Source organism: Bombus fervidus, chromosome 18 (assembly GCF_041682495.2).
Source record: "Bombus fervidus isolate BK054 chromosome 18, iyBomFerv1, whole genome shotgun sequence".
NCBI lineage: Eukaryota > Metazoa > Arthropoda > Insecta > Hymenoptera > Apidae > Bombus > Bombus fervidus.
This window is the reverse complement of record NC_091534.1, coordinates 8,066,975-8,086,984: the sequence shown is the minus strand read 5'-3', so window position 1 is coordinate 8,086,984 and position 20,010 is coordinate 8,066,975. Positions and strand designations below refer to the sequence as shown.

General features: G+C 40.0%; 1 protein-coding gene across 6 annotated transcripts in view; it reads left to right on the top strand.

The window, feature by feature from the left end:
• Nucleotides 1–20,010, top strand: part of LOC139996661 (protein Wnt-11b-2) — a 30,541-nt gene that overhangs the window by 8,397 nt on the left and 2,134 nt on the right. For 3 of the 6 annotated variants that reach the window (XM_072021186.1, XM_072021185.1, XM_072021184.1), the window contains 3 exons: nucleotides 8,162–8,403; nucleotides 11,122–11,474; nucleotides 12,027–12,298. In XM_072021186.1, the coding sequence (XP_071877287.1) occupies nucleotides 8,162–8,403; nucleotides 11,122–11,474; nucleotides 12,027–12,298 (867 nt within the window). Of the gene's footprint in view, nucleotides 1–936; nucleotides 1,125–4,595; nucleotides 4,714–6,148; nucleotides 6,535–8,161; nucleotides 8,404–11,121; nucleotides 11,475–12,026; nucleotides 12,299–20,010 lie in introns of those variants that run through there. The other 3 variants (XM_072021187.1, XM_072021189.1, XM_072021188.1) reach the window with 3 other exon arrangements.

Below are 20,010 nucleotides of genomic sequence, written 5' to 3'. Positions count from 1 at the left end.
AAACTTCATTATCACTCCAGTGGGACAGATCTGCTATGATTATATGTGTTGGTACAATTTGCAGCTGATCTAAAAATATATATAAAAACTACAAGATATTTGCTGCATACATATATTTAGTAAAAAAAAATATTATACAGCATGAATAAGCAGCCATCTTAATTGTAAGAGCTTTGTATATATATATATATTTATTTATTTATATAATATTTATATATGTATTAATATAACACGATGCAGGAGTTTCTTAGGAAAAGCATGTAACAAACATGATTTCTTAATTCAATTTGTAATTATTTATATTAATTTCTTAGGATTTATATCATAAGACTTTGAGTAATGAAAGACGACAATGTCCACTGCAACTATATTCTACGAAAGTGTAAATTTTATGAAAACAAGCTTCAGTAAGAACGTATGGGTATTTACATAATTAAAAGTAGATAACATTATCCTGGACAACTATATTAATTAATTTATAGAAGAATATTAATATTTAAGTTACCCAATGGCGGCAGAATTCCTTGAGACATCAAATAGTTATGGGCTCACAAATTTATAGGTAATCGGTTTTTAAGTATTCAAAGAACCTCGGAAACCCGGGCTATTATCAAGCTTGTAAACATCGTATTTTATGATCTAAATGTCAAAACCAATTTAGAAATCTATAATGTATATCTTTGCACGGATCCTCCCACAAGAATTCTTAAACGTAACGGACGTTCATCGATGAAAGTATCGATACTATCGATTGCTACCGAATATGGAGAATTACGATATTTCAAATATATGTATTTTCACCTTGATTTCTCTGAATACGTAAAATGACACGAATTATTAGCATGTTCAACTACAACAAGATAATTTCAGCTTTGTCACGTTTACAATTTTTTGTTGGGTTTCAATCATGTTTTTATTAATACAATATATATGTTAACGGTATAGTGTGTACAGTGTGTATAGTATGTACAGTCGTGTGCGTGAATAGAGTAAAGTATAAATGTCGAATAATTAAGGAGATAGATAGGGTAAAAAAAGGGAATACAAGCTAGAAGTGGATGCAAAAAACAGCGAATATGATTGCGGAAAGGCGGAAAGATAGATTCTGTACTAGGAAGCAGGAGGTAAGTAGGAAAAATATAAGAAAGAAAAGCGAGGTTAGGTTAGAAGGCAACTGTGCGTGGCGGGAAAAAGCTTACGAAGCAGGTAGTGACAGGATAATTAGCAAGTGCAGATATACGATTTAAACTCGAAAAATTCAAAAGTATTACACGGTAAAGAGAAACAAAATTGAGATTGCAGATTTCAAATTTGCATGATCACTAGATAATATATTTCTGGTTCTTCGGGTCTCAATCGCGTTTCTATTAATACGTTGTTTGATAAAAGCCGTCAAATTTGCAGATAGACGATCTCTTAGATTCGACAATGACATTCTTTAACAATCCATTTATGGTATTCCACTGGCAAAAGTACAGAATTTTACAAAATTTTCATTGTGAATTTAGAGGTCTGTCTTGATGTTTAAGTTTAATGGCTTTTATGATATAATAACTTGTTGATAAAACATAATTGAAACCTACAGAACCAGAAATATGTTATCCAATCACCATGAAGATTTAAAATTGAAATTTTCTACTGTGTATCTCTTTATCGTGTAATACTTCACAATGTTTACTTGAAAATGTTCAAGTTATCTATTTGAACATGTTTTGTTATCTCATTTGTACATATTGTGTTTGTAAACTCTATTAAATTCATATTATGACTCTGAGAAGGGATTGCAAGAAGTTTCTAAATATTCTTTTCATCATTATTATTTTTTCCTCCTATGTAGATACTATAGTTTTGTGAAACTTGAACAAATTGAAGTATTTTATAGGAATATTTTTTATAAACTTCTCGTGAACTTTTTTTCAAATTATAAAACTTCTTTCTGTCCCTCCAACTTGTATGACAAGCTTTTATAATGTATCCATTACCCTAATATATGTTTTGTACTTTGATAAAACCTAATCTTAATTCATCTAAGTTTGTACACAATTTTGAAATACTTTACATACAAATAATACAAATTAGGAGTAATGTAAGAAGAATAACGATTACAGACAGGCTCTTAAAAGTATTTGGATACCTGTAGACACCTTTTATGAATATATTATGTGCATTATACGATACATCCTAGCACTGTTATAAAATTTGACACAAATATTAAGAGACAAGTACTAAAAACAGATATAAATTGAAAGATACTTAATAGAAGTATGCATATTTCATAGAAATCATGAAAGTCAATTATCCATTATATTGTACAAATTAACCTCAACATTCACTTTCAGACTTCAGATAAGCGTTAAACATTTTGTGTTGCTCGAGAGATATTCTTAAACGTTGTGCAAGAATTTCACGGTCGCAAAGAGTTACATAAACGGCCATTTCTTAATATCTTCCTTCCAAAATGTTCTATATAAAGCGTAGAATGCAAATGTTTTCTATGATAAATGTCCAAATATTTTGGAGAGTCAGTGTAGATAACGAGGTAGATAAAAGAACTATAAAGAGTGAAAATGACTGCATCCGGAATTGTAATATTAACGGAACTGGAGGGCTACTTCAGTTTCGTTTCCTCTTCGGTTGAAAACGGGCTGGTGGCCGCACACGAGAGGTCCTCGGTTGGGAATCGTAGGCGCCGACCTATTATCAGCCCCGTAAAAACGCCACTTTACGATTGCACCAGTCAAAACGAATTTCGAAATTGCATCCGACATCGGAGGTACTTGTCCATTCGGTCGTTTCGAAACGTACATCACGGAGTTTTATCGAAGCTCGCCGCATTTTCATAAGAATGTACACACCCGTGAACGACCATGAACTTCCTCGGGAGTATAAGCTTGTCCTTATATACACTCTTCCACGTAATGGATCGCGTATAGGAGGCCGGCCAAATCTCCTCCAATTTATGGGTACGTTCTTTTCTTTTTTCCTTCTTTCACCCGGCTAATTTAGGATTCTATAATTTAGGAGGCATTTTGCGAGAAAGCTCGCGGCTGCCGATCGATTCCGAGGAAACGAGCGAACCGGTAGCATACCTTCCACGCGGATTATTCGCACGAATTCGCTCACGTCGTCGCGTTTACGTCTCGCGTTTTAGCGGGTAAACTGGTTATTATAATTGGATACGCTCGTTGTCGGTTTTCGAGAAAATTAAGCTGCTGTTCAACAGAATGTTGAGATTGGGTGGTAATATTCGTGGGAATTTGTATAGCGTTAGCCGAATAATTGTAATGTTTGGATAATTGAAGACTACATAGGGAAGACCAGCGTAAACGTCTTAGAACTCTTGTAATATCGAAGAGTAATACCAGTATGCATTTAACTCTCCACCTGTAGTGTAGTTAACTAACAGTAGAAGCGAGGACAAGCTTCGGCTGGCGCTGTACGACTCTCCCGTACGCATAAAAAGTTTCTTAGAGTGTTGGAATATTGTATAAACGACGCTGTACGTTTTGCGAAGTAACGTAAAACCGAACACGACTCTCTTAAAGGAAGTAGATACATCAATATAAACCTCGGTGATTGCGAAGAAACAAGATGAATGGCAAACGATATATTCTTCATTCGTGACACCTTCTACAAGTAGTCGGACTTGTTGCGTACTAGGTGGTCTCGCGAGACAAGACCTCGCCGCGATTGTTGAAAGTGCCTCGAAAATCCGTTCATTGGCTAATTGAAATGGTTACCGACGTGATATACACCGCACGTGAATAATAACTCGTAACAAATCTAAGCGCGATCGTTGCAAATTGGATATCGGACAGTTTCTGTCGTAGTATTTACCACTGCGAATGATTTATCAACGCAGGTTTCATGATCGAAATTGAGAAAGCCAATTGCACGTATCCTTTATGTCCTAGAACGTTCTGTTAATATGCTGTTTGATTTATTACGCCAGAATATGCTTAAGAAGAAGAAAATTAACAAAGTGAATATAATAATGCTTCTTTTGCATGTATCGTTTTATCCAACGTTAGAGCAGTTTCCAACTTGAACGTTATTTAAGTAAAATATTTGAGAAATAGTGGTTTAAGTAATATTTATTTTATTTGCATAAGCAATTGATTTTTCTCCAAATTATTAGCTGTCATTATTTAGCTGTCAAATGAAACTTATATACGTATATCAACTTGAGATTTAATTAAATTTTAATTAAAAATTATTTCATATATATCTATAATTTGTAATTAAACGGAACGAAGAATCGACGAGGGTTGCAGGCTGCTTGTTTTAGTTCTGTCAATCATATTTTGTAATGAAAAAAAAAAAAAAAAAAAAAAAGAAACTAATCGAAAGCAAACCTCACACTCGCATTAAAATAATTGCTGCCTATCAAGCAGCATGTTTCAGACGAGCAATTTACATAATTGTACGGAAAATCTGTCAAGTGTCATTTGTTGAACGCCGAATCTGTCTTCCTTTGAATTTGTTTCCGTTAGGTTGCACCAATGCCTGTAATTTTTCTTATCTTTCTTTTAGTTTGTTCCAAGCCTGCAGCCAAACGCGATGCACTTTTAGTACGTAAATAAAAACACGAAGAAAATGTATCACGACGTTGAAGCTTTGCGTGAAAAGTGGTTAGGCCGATGTGGAACAGCTACTTTAATTTTTACGTCTCAGTTGTCTTTCAATTTTGCAAGAAAGAGAATGATTTTAACGGTACGTACAAAACAAAGAGACATAAAAGAAGTATGAAATACGAGTATCACGAAATAATTATATAAAACTGCAATCAGGGATAAATTAAGTTTTCAATATGTCTGTACATATCAAAATTATGATATACGTTATATTATCTATGACATTCTTAATAATAATTTTATTTGTATATAATATGATATTTTATCGCTCGATTTGTACTTGGAATGTGCCTTTGGATACAGTATTATTTATTAGAAACTTTTTCTAACCTCTACAAGCCCGGTTGGCTGTCGTCTTGTAGTAAACTTAACCTAATCGTCTTTTGGCTGTCGTCTTGTAGTCAACTTAACCTAATCGTCCTCTGGCTGTCGTAAGATACGTTTCGTTTGCATTAAAACAAAAAATGTGGTGCATCTATTATTTCCTTGTAAAACGAAAGAATCTTTTGGGTTTAAACCAAATATTTATCGTATTTTTTCGAGTTTTTTTTTTTTTGATATACATTTCCGATGAATTTCGATTGTACCAGTAGCTTGAAACCAGAATCGGAGAAAGTTCAATGGCCACTGAAATTACTTATCTTTTTGCGAGGAGACGATGAAAAATTAGGCAAACAATTTGGCGAGCAGCGCACGAACATGGTCGGTTGGTCTTTCGTGCGCGTCCTTATTTCAGTGTGCGTGAATTTAATGAGCCATGCGTGAGGAATGCGTCCCTCGGTTCCGTTCCGAAGCGCTTGACGCGTGAAATAAATTCGCTTCCTTCTTTTTCCATTGACAAAAAAGTCCCCTTTCATTCGTGGTGCGTGTCACTCTCGCATAAGGCGATAAATAACCTCGCACAAATATAACACGGCATCTTTCCTTTTTCTTTTCTTTTTAAGAGTAATTTCACTAGACATTATCGTTTTAACGTTTCAGCGAATTACACGCGTTTTCAGAATATTCTTAAGAAGCGTTTAGATGACTCGATATTGTTGCCAATATTTCAGATTCTCAACATTATCGTCGATACAATGTCGAGAACTTTAAATATCGACAATAACGATGTTGGCCATCTGAACGTTTCTATAGATCTTACATCGAAGAACATTGTCAGATCTTAGAACTATTTTTCACGAGATTGTAGGTGACTGTAGGACGAATTCAAGAATGCATATTACATGATCTTCTCTATATAGGATTGGTACATCCAGCCACTTTGACAACGACAACTCGCTCAAACTTCTGCGAAAGAGTAGAATATGCTATCGCGCAATGAAATTTGATCAGGCGTTAAAACAAAGTAATATGCTTCGTCGAATTTGTCCTAAAGTCCCTTACAACCCCGACCTAGCCCCTTCTAAAGAAAAAAAGAGAAGAAACAAAACTTGGTCCGAAGTAACTTCGGTTTCGCTATAAAAACAAAGTATTTTGGGAATATTTCGTCGTCATTCGTAGTAAGGTGGACAGCATCGTCGCAAACAGCGGAGAAATAACGAGTCGCGTCAGCCGGCACACGCTGCATAAACACCGGCATAAACTCGATTTGCCGCGATAAGCGTTCGACTACTTTCGTGAGACGGTATAACGTTAATTCGAATTCGTATAACTTGTTTAATCTAAACGAGGCTTCGTGCAGCGAGTTGATCGTTAAACGAGCGTGGCAGACGAAGAAGGAGGGGATGCCTGGTTGATATCGAAGCCAAGAAGGACGTAAATCCCCGCAGAAATGGGGAACGCGAGCATTTACGATTGTCCCGGTGTATGAGCGTCATGAACGGGGACGAGCACATAACGCGAATGGCATCTTGGAAACGACAGCAGCGGGCGCGATCGGCGACGGAATAATGAATTAGAGGTACGGCCTTTTGATAGGGTAATTTCGAGGGTAGGCTGCTGACACGGGGTTGGCGAGCCGGCCATTCCCAGGGCTGTTACGTCTAGACGTATCCCGTGCCCGAGCCATTTCGACTTTCAGGTGTCCGTAATTATCCTCGGTACGGTTTGCGCCGCGGCGCACGTATCCACCCGCGCCGCTTAAAGCCACCTTTCAGCTTCACGCCCTATAATTTTCGAAATTCACCCCTGATTTACGGCCCTCTGCTCGAACCGTGGCGCGAACGACTCACCGTCCGATAGAACCACCTCCGTTCCGTGAATTTCAACCTCAAGTTTCCATTTTCGAGATTTGTTCGCTCGCTGCGTCCTACGCGCTGCATCCCTTCGCCGCTTCCGCGCGGAGATGCTCGTCGTAGGATAAACTCGAGGCACGAGCGAAGCCAAGTAGATCGCGAGGCTCGCGGTAAGACGAGCATCCAGGACAGGAAAATTACGTTTGTCGCGAAGCAACAACAGCATCGTAAAGTCGTCGAATCTTCAGAAATATCGCGGTTGAAGCAATCGATGACTATTTTATGACCAAGGAAAACTCAACGACGCAGAATTTTTTGGTATCGACGGACCTTTCTTTGCTTTCCTTAAACTCGGCGCGCTCTGTTTCATTGCCCGCGAACCGTTAGTCGGGCACTCGAACGTCGCGCTCGGTCACCTCACAGCCTGTCGCTACCGGACGTGACCGGTACGTAGGGGTAGTCCGAGCACGCGTATGTTTCCGGGAAACTTTATTTTACACGTGGATATTAAAGATGATCCCATCGTCTTATTTCGTCGTATTATTATATATATCACAATGATATACTAATTATACAAAATAACAGTGGTACTATTTATAGTAGCGATAAAATAAATAAATTAGGTGACCTGTGATACACGTGTTTCCATACGTTTGGAACCAGTTGTCGCATCTAATCGTTCTTTTTGTCCTTTGAAAAATTGACTGCGTGACCTCTTCGTCCTTCGACCTTCGACCTTCGATTCAGGATGTCGACTCGTAGCGAGGGTAAGAGTTGTTTGGGCATAGGCGGATTTACGATGGAGGGTGAAGCCCTTTTCACGTGTGTGGATGGCGAGTAGGCTATAACGCGGAGAGTGACCATCGTTCGGGCGTGGATGGGTATTGCAAGGTTGAAGAGAAACGTTTGGTAAACGTAGGTGGGGTTGGACGAGTACTCTAATACATTATCCTCGGCTTCTCTGCTTTCGACGGCGCGTTCCTTCAACGTATTCCCTGCTATCGTTCAATTTGGAGCGACAGATACGTTCTCTATCCTTGTCGCGAACATTTTACGAGCAAATAAATTCTATTTATCCAAAAGGAGCTTCCCTTTTCGAAAGTTTTAATTCCGCGAGAAATTCGATTCGCAACATGACGGGCATAAATGAACAAACGTTCCTAAAACGAAACCTAAATGTTGCCCGGATTATGTTTCTTCCGTGCGAACAGAATGTTGTTGGAAAGTTGTCTCGGACGACGAAAAGTTTCTCGCAGTTGCTTCGGTGGGAGCAGAGCTTTAGAGCATCGAGCACTCGTGCTGCCCTTTTCGTTTAAACGTATCATCGACGTTTCATCGGCCGTTTAATTGCAGGGCTCTCGGTCGTACCGGAGATGGCTACACGTGGACGAGGGAGGCCTGCACCAGCGCGAAAAGCTCCGGCCTTTTGGAGAGGAAGCAGGCAAGGGCGTGCAGAGCGACGCCGGACGTTATGGCCAGCCTGGTGCAAGCGGCCAGGGATACATCGACGGTATGCCAGCAAGCATTTCGACATCGTAGATGGAATTGCAGCAGCATCGAGCGTGCGCCGGATTATACGCCTGAATTACTTACCGGTACGTTCTATGTCGGATGTTCGACACCTTTTATTTAACACCGCGGAGGCCAGTCACGGAGCTGCCCTCCCGGCTCATCGAAGATTCTATTTCGTCAGACATTGACGCGAAAAGAGATATCGAGTCGTAGATGCTCGCTGAAATATGAAATGCGGTTGGAACAACGCGTCGAGAAAATTGAGAGGAATTATTGAAAGAGAGAGGATGATGATATTGTCGAGGATGCGTTTCTCAGGCGGCTGAACAATCGGCTAAGCTTAATTCTTCTCCTTCGAGTTTTGAGATAAGAAGAAACCTTCGATGGAAGAGTCGTTCGATTTCGAACGAGCCGTTGGTCATGGTGATAGAAGGAGATTCGAAGACCATCTTCGTCTTCTTTCAACGGAACCGTGTACTTCTGAACACGGACGATCGTAGCCGTTTCGAAGAAGATCGTAACTATGGTCGTCTAAGATCGCTCAAGATCACGAACGTAATAACGAGCGAAAAACCGGAATTCACGACGTACATGCTTGCGAAGCACGATACCCTCTTACGTGTTTGCTTAATGTTTACTTTCCCATAAATTTCGCTTCATCTTAGAAAACGTAGAAAAATTTCTAGATGCGATAAATAAATACTCTATCGAATTTTAAGGCATAGAAGTTTTCTACGTTTTAGATCAAACAAGATAAAGTTACGTAACATGGCACGATATGGCAAACAACGTGTCTCTTTATTTCCGTGGAAATATCCATGTCCTATAACTTATTGGGTTCCAGGAGGAATTTAATCGAAAATCCTTCGATTACGTATATGACTATATATATCTGATTGACTGTAATATTTAGCATACTAAATTCTGTCAGAGGCGTAGGTAAATCACGACGACGATTCGATACGGTTCGAGGCGATACATCGAGCTGTCGTAATGTATTTGTTTCGTTAATGCATGAACTGGCTGATCAGAGAAAGTGAACAAGATTCGCGAGTTGACACGAACATGTTGCCAACATTAAATCCTTCTCTTTCACTTGGAAATTATTCGTATTATCGTTCTTGGAAATCGCTTCCTAGATATGAACTTACACGAATATGAAAGTGGAGCCGCGCAAAGTCGGTCCATTCCTGCGAAAGATCCTTATTCTATAATCCCCATTTGCCTTTCATACGGTCGCGTTAGTTTCCTAGAAAAGCAACGAAACGAAGGGAATTAATTTAAACTAAAAAGTCTAAAGTAGAAAAGCGTCAATTACTCAACTTGTATCGTTATCGTCACATTCATCGCTCGAGCAAGCAAGTAAAACGAGCGATTATTTCGTTCGCGTAGCTTCGTGAAAAATTCCTCTCTCGTTCAACGAAGCTAACGCGGTTAGAGCTAGAAGCCACACTTCTAATCAGCCTTCGAGTAATCATTTGCTTCTCTCGAGCAAAGACACCAGTACAACAATTTGACAAACTTCTTAAGCACGGTTCGATTCGAAAGCGTAGCTTCATCGGATTAGAAAAGCTCAGGCTCCACTGAACGATCGATGTTTCTAAACGGAAGAGGAGAATAAATTAGGATTAGACGCCCTCGAACAAGACGATTCTTTGTGCTCTTGTGCGAAAGCTTTCTCGAGGGCCCCGGTAGAACGAAAAATTATTGCTAGAAACGTCAAACGAGCCTGAAAACGAGGATCGTATATCCCGCGAAGCGTATCAGGTTAAATAGGAAGGAAGGCCTCGAAGAAGCGGCTCAATTAGTGGTCATTATCAAAGCTGCTGCTTCCTTCCTTTCTGGCAGCGGTTGCCAGCGAATGTCGGATTAACTGTTGGCCGTTTGACGATAATTATATATTGTAAATAAAAGTGTTCCCCTCGGGGCAAGAGAAGCGATCCTTCATTAATGAGAAAACCGAGAAGCTTCGGCCCGTGAGGTTCGCAGTGACGATGAAAAACACACGGTTGCTCGATACGTATCGGAGGAGCGGAAAAGCCGCCCTTTCGCTGCCGCTATGCTAATCAGCTTTCCTTCAATTATTTCAAACCGGCTGGAGGAGAGACCGTGAATGGCGACCTCTAAAGGCACCACGGACCGTACCATTACCGACTTTATTCGGGGTCGTTCGAGAGACTCTACTTCTTGCCACGTTAATTGCCCGCCTCGGAGATTTCTTATTAGAAAATCGCAACGTCGTCGCTTCGACCTTCGACCCAATTCATCGGAAGATCTTTGCTCTTAGCAGCAGCCTCGGCAAAGCTTCTTATGTAACGAAAATAGAATTAAACGCGAGCTTGTTAAGCAAATTTGCCAATGGACAAACCGAACAATGCCCGTTGCAAGAGAGAACGTTCGGCGGCTTGCTACGTTTTCATTCAGCTTTCTTCTTCTTTCGTTCCCTTTTTTCTCTGTAAGTCCGGATTTATCGAGAGTTTATAACGAATTTCATTAGCTCGGACAGGCTTGGGCAAGGTTTTGTTTGCGACGAGGATGCAAGCAACGAATCAGGATATCGAGTCGTTTTAATTTATTCGTTATACTTGTTGGAAAGGTACACTGTCGTAAGTATTGGGCTACGCTTAACGAAAAATTATATCAAACCTTGCTCCGTTTAAGATCTTACAACGAGATGACAGAGTAACTAGAAAATTAAGTCAGATAGAATCAAAGCCAAAGGGCCTGTAGAATTGTCCGCGGAAGAAAAGAAGAGAGAACTCTTAAATGCAAGAGACATATTTTGCGATCTGTCGTAACAGGAACCAGAGAACAAGCGTTCGTGTACGCTATGTCGGCTGCAGCTGCAGTTTGGAGGCTAGCGAGAGGATGCGCCCTGGGCAGTCTAGCGGCTTGTTCCTGCGCCACTCCACCACGAAGAGAGCCACCGTCACCGTCCGCCTTGATTTCACCTTCGTCCTTCACCGCCACGTCGCTCTCGTTCGGCACACTTTCTGCCAAGAACTCGTTCAAATGGGGTGGCTGCGGCGACGACGTTAGATCCGCGTCCAGGATGGCCAAGAGATTTCTCCAAGGCGCCACTCCTCCTGGCACAGGTGCAACCGCGAAGTTTATGCACGCTGTTAACATGCACAACAACCGGGCGGGTCGAAGGGTAATTGAAATAATCGTATTAATTTAAAGCGACGAACAGGAGGAAGACGGAGGATTTGGATTCGTTTCGCATCCACGCTGATAATCATTTCGTCATTATACGTTTCATTTGTGTAGCTTTTCCGGTTTTAGAAATACGTGGTAATTACTAGACTGAGGATTTTTACGCAAATTCATATATTTCAGAGCATAATTAGAAACGTAGAAGCTGTACTTTGGATCAAAATATGAGAAACGAGAACAGATCGAAAAAGAAAGGAAAAGCCGATACACGGCAAACTAAATTACCGTATTAACGCGTTAATAAGCGAGCTGTTGGATCTTGTCCAAAAAGACGCAACATCTTTCCGCGCTAATATAAACTTTCCCGTGAAAAGCAAATACTTGGATCGAGCAATTTGCCATATCAATTAGCTGTGTCTCCTCTCTTCGAATGAACTCCGAGCCTCACTGAGGAATTTCAATTATTCGTTCGTACGCTTCAAATAAAATACAAGCAATACATAAGTTGAGAGAATTCACGTGCGATCTCTGTGTATTTAATCGTTACAAGGCAGTGGAACAATCCTTGACCCTGGAATGCAAATGTCACGGAGTTTCCGGCTCGTGCAGCGTGCGTACCTGTTGGAGAGGTCTTGGTTCTTCGGGGCCAGCAGCCGCAGGAAGTCGATTGCTTCGGAGATACGCAACTGCGGCGGAAGTTCGGCCGAGGTCAGGAGGCAGGCTACCGCCTCTATATCATCACGATAATCTGTTGTACACCACGAAAAGCCCGGACTATTGTCTTCCTGACAAGAAGAAGGGGAGTCTTGGAACTGTCGGCAGGTAAATCACGCTTCTCTTTCTTTATTTGTTTCGCTAATATCGTAGAACCGGTTTCGCGCTATATAGTGAATTGCAGGCGATTGTTTCGCCCATATGACAGACGCTTCTCTGTCGCGTTTTCTTCTCACGCCACGAACGATTCTAACCGACCTGTAATCTCAAGGTGGAAAATCTTCGATAGAATAAATTAATAAGTCAAATGATCGGAAACGAACCGGAGTTGAATAAGGCAGCTGATTAAGACATGTTCACGCGAAATTCAAAGTTTTAGTTGATAAAGATTACGGATTAATTATATGCAATCGATAAATAGTCAGTTGATTGCGACTTAAATCACAATCGTAGATTACCGTAACCCAAACTATAAACGTATTCTGCATATGCCCCTGCGCATATTTTATTCACAGATTGTGGATGTCTATGAACTTACTGGAAATCTAAATATGCATAAAGACATATAATGCACACAATGTTCAGAGATATCTAATGTATTGGAAGTAAAATATTTATTATGCTAGTTAGTGGCTGATACAGATTACGTAGACTCCATTTTCATAGTTGGCTTCCTAGAAGTATGAAATTGCATAAATATCCAAGGTTTATGGATTTGCATATTTTACTATATTTTCAAAGCAGAAACACCAACGGTTTAATAACAAATCGATAAATTGATGTTCAGTAGATGGAGTAATAAAGAATATATAGAATATCTGAAACGTTCTGTGCGATACACATGAGTGCACTTTGCAGGCTAATCTTCTCAAATCCTTCCTTTCACGTCTAACTTTCCACCAACATTTCACGAACATGCACATTTTGTACAAGTAACCCAATCCTTAGAAAACTAGAAGAAAGATAGTTGAATGCAATTCTAGACAGTGCACAGCAACTCCTTTCTAAGTAAAGATACAGAACGTTTGTGTCGCAACGCTGCATCATGATTTTGTACTTCCTTTCCCTCTAACGTTATAAGCTAAATTTTAAATGTTATTTCCCATTATCGTTATTATTACTAGTAATTAACATCGCATGGTCCCAAACGAGCTCCTTACAAAATCCTTCTCGATGTTCGTCTTTGCAATTTGCCTGTTGTTTCTGCCTGCGTGCATTTTTCATCCAAGTTCCCTGTGTATCGGGTACTTTTATTTTTGGTACGCGTCCCACTGATTCTGGTTTTATCCTGTCACACGTTTGGCATAGTCCTTCTTCGTTTATATATCGTGATATTTTAGCCCGTTGACTTTCCATTGTTTTCTTCCTGCCAATCTTATCTGCGTTAGGGTTCTTTCGATTCTAATTCGAAGGTTTATTTCGTACGTGCACGGTATTCAACGTTCTCAGCTCTTTCAGGTCTTTGTATTTGGGTTTGTACGAGGAATTCACTGTTGTCCTTGTATCTTCCTTTCGAATGCTGTCCTTTGTCGTTTCTGGTATCGTACGGTATTTTATTTTCCGTATTATTTAGGTGAAAGAAATACGAGAAAGAGACATTATATATATATCTGTCTTTAGATCCTTTTCGGTAAGGTACGAGTTAGACACGAGTAAGTTAAAACGCGTTGATCGATATATCCATAAATTTTTTACTTTCAACGGATTTAAGGATATTTTATCATTTGCGAGCCTGACACAGGATCGTATTTTATTATAAGTGGTTCACTTTCCTTTCACGTAGAAAGAAGTACACAAACATCTAGTTAGCACGCTTCACGCTTACTGCCAATTCGGAGAAATCTCATGTATCTAGTTTTCTAAGCTTCCAAATGGATTATACTCGTAAATTATTATTGAGAAATGTATCTGCTTCTTTCGTAGCATTGCCTATATTCGATCGAACTGTCGTTTAAATTACGTCTGTCGTCGATAGCGATTGTGATCGATCGAATTCCTAGTAACCGAAATACTTTGTGAATAGTAAATGGTAAGCATCGAGTTCCTTCGTAAATATTGCATTACATAATGGTACCAAGTTTGCCTGTAGCCAACTCGTAAGAATATATCGATATATTCGTACATTTACATAAGTAGAATGTATGTAGAAAAGTAGCCGATTAATGCAAAATATAATCAGAATTTATGACGTAGAAATAGATTCGTTTTAATACTATGTCAGAAATATTGTATAAACGTTTCCTTTAACGCGCGCTCCTTATCCGAGTCAACTTCTCGGCTTCGAGTCGTCGTACGTTAGCCTACACTTTGTATGTACGATTTACGTCCTGAAATATAAGAATATTGCTCAAAATACAAATCTGTTTATATCGCGTATTAACTTGCATTCGTTCGATCGCCGGTACGCGTTTGCTAATTCCTATTTCTTCGGCAAATAAACGCAATCATTAAGTACGCGCGTGGAAAAAGAAGAGGGAAAAGGGAAAAAGGCAAGTTGCGTATCTTTATACGCAAGAGGTGGCGTAAAGAGGCCAGGAAGTAGCTTTGCTTTGAAAATGACTTTGCATTTTGATATAGGATCGCGACCACCTTGCCATTGATTTCCTTATCCTTTCAACGCAGTCAGGTGTTATCTCGTTACATTTGTCAGCGACTTTATTCAGTTCGTTAGTAAGGTACATGTACAACGTACAACAAGTATCTTGCAGATAGCCGAGTGGAATTCATTACGGTAGTTCCATTTGTCAGAAGCTCGTATTAAGAAGTAAAATCGAAATACAAATATGCTTACATATGTAACGATATTTTTCGCTTTTAAAATAGATTCGTGTGGGATATTAATCTTACACGTACGGGGTGTCCCAGAGTTTTCCATTCGAGCATATTATAGTAGCGTATTATAGTACAGTATTATAGCAGCGACGCACTCGTACGATTGTATGGGCCTGATGAAAGTATCCGATGAACAGAAATAATAAATATTTTGCTAAGAAGTCGAAGGGAGATATACGAAATAACTTGCCGTCGAGAAAGCGTAAAAGTAAATTGACGTTTGTGTTCGTTCGATTTCACAGTACGTAAATATTGATTGCCTTTACAAACACAGGATTTGCACATCACAGGACTTTACCTTCACATCTATAGGGAACATTATGTTTCTTATATTGGAAATTTCTTGCTCGTTCCTTACAACTTCAGGGAATGTACGCCACTAATTCTTTCCATTAATTCTTCACGCGTATAAACGTTTGCCGGGTAAATTTTGTTTTCGGTCAAACCTCGAAGGCTTATGGTCGTGCATTTTTTAAGAAAATAATAGAATTACGAAGAATCTTAATTTTTTTTTGATACATTTGACGTAGAAAGATAGAATTACGCATATATTGTACAATATCGTAACGCAAACGTCCTTTCGTGTTACGTATAATTGTAGATAGGCAAAGTGCACAATTTTTGTATATTATAACGATGCACGAAATAAAATTCTTTGCAAATGTAACCGCGAACGTGTTTTCGAAATTAAAATAGCACTACAAAATTATCTACTTAAAAATTGTAAAGATTCGATACGATCCAGAAGGTTAAATCGTCTGAGTGACTAAATAAGCATTTAAATAATTAAATTAAAAGAAAAAATATCTGTGTAAAAAATATTAATATAATACTCAAAGTAGAAAATATTCTAACACCGTTTAGCAGAAAAATCTTGGGATATCTTGTGTCTAGCAAAATTTCCATTTGCCAATGAGATAAACTACTGTACTTTTTGTCGATACTTTGAGCTCCATAAATATGTTGTCAGTCGAACAGCAAAAAGATCTATCTACAAACTACATTATTCATACTGTCCGTATTATACAAGAATGTATTGTCAATAGAAAATTCAATGCTACTACGTTGCAGCGTTACCTATATCGTTGCACACGGTTGTCTCGATTAAACGAAATCGCCTAAGATATCTGCCTCGTTTACGATCGTATAAGGAAGCTTCTCAGGACAAAGTTGGACTACTTACGAGGAAAGAATCTTCTCTCAATTTTCTTTTTCTCGAGGAAACTGCAAGGTTATCGGTATTTTTTTAAATAGAACTCTGCATATCTGTTTATACCAGTCGACGTGATCCTTTATTCGCTGTATTCTTGCTAAACTATGGGATCCGGTCCCGCATAAGAGTCGGTGGAAATTTGTGCAACTGCCGTAAGACCAGCGAGACAAAAGATATCAGAGGTTTAGGTGATCCCATCTAGCCGAGACACCCTGTGAACGTGCTGGGTATTATATAACAAATTTATACAAATATCGTCGCTGTTTATCTCTCGATTCTACCGACGGCCAATGCACGTGTCGGCTAATTTAAAGGAAAAATCGAGCAACACTCGCGAGAAGATTTACATCGATAAACGACATCTAGAATGGATATCAATGACACGTAACGTAGGCTAATTTATTTCATCGCTAAATCCGTTGACATACGCGTGCACGGTGCACGATCGGTTACATAATCCGCTGAAAGCAATGCATTTAAAGTATCTACCGTAGTGAATGAGTATCGTCTCGTGCAACAGCCATACGCTAGGCTTGCAGGCTAGAGGCAAGAATAAAGAAGAAGGTGTCAGAACGCTGGTAAAACTTCTCCAACGGAGATTAGCGTTCGTTTATTTCGTAGAATTCTCGTTAGAGGGGAAAGGTTTCCCGTTGAAAAGGATCCGAAGCGATTAATTCTCTTGTTGATCGTCTTATTAATTTCCTCGTCGCCGATTCTCTGCAAAACGTAAGCCTTTCTGAATAATTGGCGAATATAAGTAATTGACTTTTTCTTTTTTCGACCGGTCGTAATATTTCTAATCGTCACGAATAACATCCTGGCGGCTAAAGATAGTTACGACGTTTAACAGAAACGACAGAGAACGTTTTTGACGTACCACCATGTATATATGCCTATGCGATGAGTTAATTAGAGTTTCATCAAATATTTTCAAAGATACTGAACGTGTAGAAACGAATGCTTCGGCGTTGATTAACCAGTTAGCTGTTACGACGAACGAGATCACGTAACATCGAATACCATTAATGATTTTTTCATTTTCAAGGAACGTAATGGGTAACGAATTCTTTACGGAGAAAATCCTTTACGGGGAAGAAAAGAATGGAAATTCAGCGATGATCAAGCGTATCGAGAATCGTAAAATTACGTTACGACAGCCAGTTAACGACGCTTCGTTGCATCTTCGTTTATCCGTTTGCGTGGACACAGAAGAATGGTACACGTGTCATAAAAACGAACGAGCTGCTCGTAAACATTTTTCTTTATTCCTATTGTTCTTGCGTTTGGCACTTTCGCCCGTTACAAGCTTCGATAATAAGTGGGTTGCGAGTAACAGTAAGAAACTATTTGACAACGTCGCAAAAATGTATAAGCAACGATCTCTATTTCATACGGCGTTGATGTGTACTGTACCTCTTGAGTTTCATTCCTATCCCTGTTACTAGCAACTCGTATCACGTTGACCCCTAATTCTCGCCGCACTCTGTACGAAATAGCGCGTTCCGTTCGCCTCCCCAATTTGCCTACTGTTGCTATTTACGTTTTATTCGCGGACAGTTCTTCGGCAAGCGTTCGACCCATTCTGTTTTCTTTCTGTAACGTGCGTGACGTAATTCTTCATTCGTATATCGTGGTACTTCGTTTATTCTGTTCACGCGACGATGGCAAGTTCGTAAACAGAGCCATCTCGAGCACCTGCTACAAAAAGAACTTACGGGTTAATAGTAGTAGTAATATTTACATACAAACTTGCGGTACAAATAAATCGCGTTTTAGGTTTATACAGTGGATAAATTGTTTCGTTAAAGTTGTAGTCTCTTGTTGTTATCTATTTCGCTGAATTAGCTCCCTTCGGTTTGCTCCTATTGCGTCGCACCCTTATTTATAGGCTTATTTTCCTGTTCATTATTTCACGCAGATAGATCTTAATCCCATGCACGATTTTACGCACGTGTATGTATCTTTTATTAGCTTTTCTTCTTGAAAAGAAAAGATACTTGTAATATTCATACTTTTTCGAGAATTCTGTTTAGATTTATATCGAGGACACTTGACCACGGTATGTTCCAATTTCTCCACCTTGTTCCAGTTGCACAGTTTGCAATTTGCATTGTCGTTAATAAAATATGTAACACCGTCGACGTTTACCTTCCACCCAGTTTTACTCGATGGTCTTACTCGTGCCAGGGTTGTTCCGTAGCTAAGAGCTATATTTAAACCTATACATTTTGCTTGTTCTCTTCTCTGTGGAAGTTCTTAACGCATTTATGCGAGCAGTTGCAGATTACTGGAACGCGAAAATGGCTGTAACTTGGAAAGAAGGTCAGGCAGGACACGCGTTCTTACGACGCGGATTCCACGCGTTACCATACACCCTGTATATCTATCCGATGCATAATGCAGATATCAGACGAGCGATATTTCAGAAGAGTTTACGGTGCGCGATTCGTGGCGATCGCGGCATTTATTTCTGTCTCCGAGCTAGTCAACTAATCGTTACCTGGCGCTAATAAAATACTTCCATCCTGTACGTCGACTCGATCCTTCGGCTTGTTCGCTTTTGTGCAACAGCCACACACAACGAATTTCTCGGCTCGATCTCGGTTATCTTCGACATAGCCGGATCACCGACCGGGGTATCGGTGATCGGATACTCGCTTATTTATACGACTGTATCGGTAATTACCTATGAGGGAAGACCCTGAAGATAGGGCGGAACTTGATTTTTCCGGCTGATGGAAAAACCTGTTCTCGAAACCGAATAAATCCTCTGTTTTACGGTATTTCAACGATTCTACGGCCCCTCTGCTATCGACACGGAATCTTTCTTCGCTTACAGTTAAATGCTGAAGCTGCGTGCTCGTTGAACCGACAACGAGGAACCTTCTGTTGTCAGGCGTTGGCGGCTGGTTCAAACCATAATCGACGAGTATCAATTTGCGTATGATGGGCGACGTACTTTTCCTTCACTTGCTTTTCCACGTGGAATCACCAGCCGACCGCTTGTACCGGGATTTCGCAGACACGCTGTATATTACAGAAAGCCGAATAGAAGGAAAACAAGCGCTCGAATTGTTGTAAAACTGTTCCCTCGGGGTAGTTAACACACCTTTCATAGCCAAATCTTTAATGATATTTATGTCGACGAAAAAGATTCATCGAAAGTTGATTCTTAACGAGAAGTATCCTTTTTGACGAGGATTCTGGCCGCCTCGAAGGTTTGCTCGTGCAACGATCGCTGTTGGCGATAGATAGCTGGCACGAGATAAAGCGAGAAAGAAAGAATAAAGCGAGCTTTCGTCGGTGATTGCATTCGCTACGGATTTTCCGGCAGCACGCGAAAGCAGCGACTTCGTCGTTCTGAATTATTCACGGCTCGATGTTCGTGAATCAAGATCACCCACGGCATTCTGGGAACGGCGACTGGTTTTCGGCAGAAGATACAGCAACAACGCCGTCATCCCTTCTGGCTCCGATGCCTTGTTCCGTTCAGCCCGCCCTGTAAATCACCCATCGAATCAGCGGCTGTTCCGTCTCGTTGGGCAAAATTTAACGCGGTACCTTCTGCTCGTGACGTCGGTTGTTATCTCAGTGGTTAGCTCGGCGCATCAGAATGCATATTAAGAGTGAATTTTTTAACGAATTGTTCGTTTACCGAAAGACGTTGCTGCTTTTCCTACTCCGTGGCCAGATGCTTTCAACGAAATCTCTGTCCTTTGCTGTTTGACGATGCAACATCGTAGACCGATAGTCGGCCACCTATTTACTAGAAAAT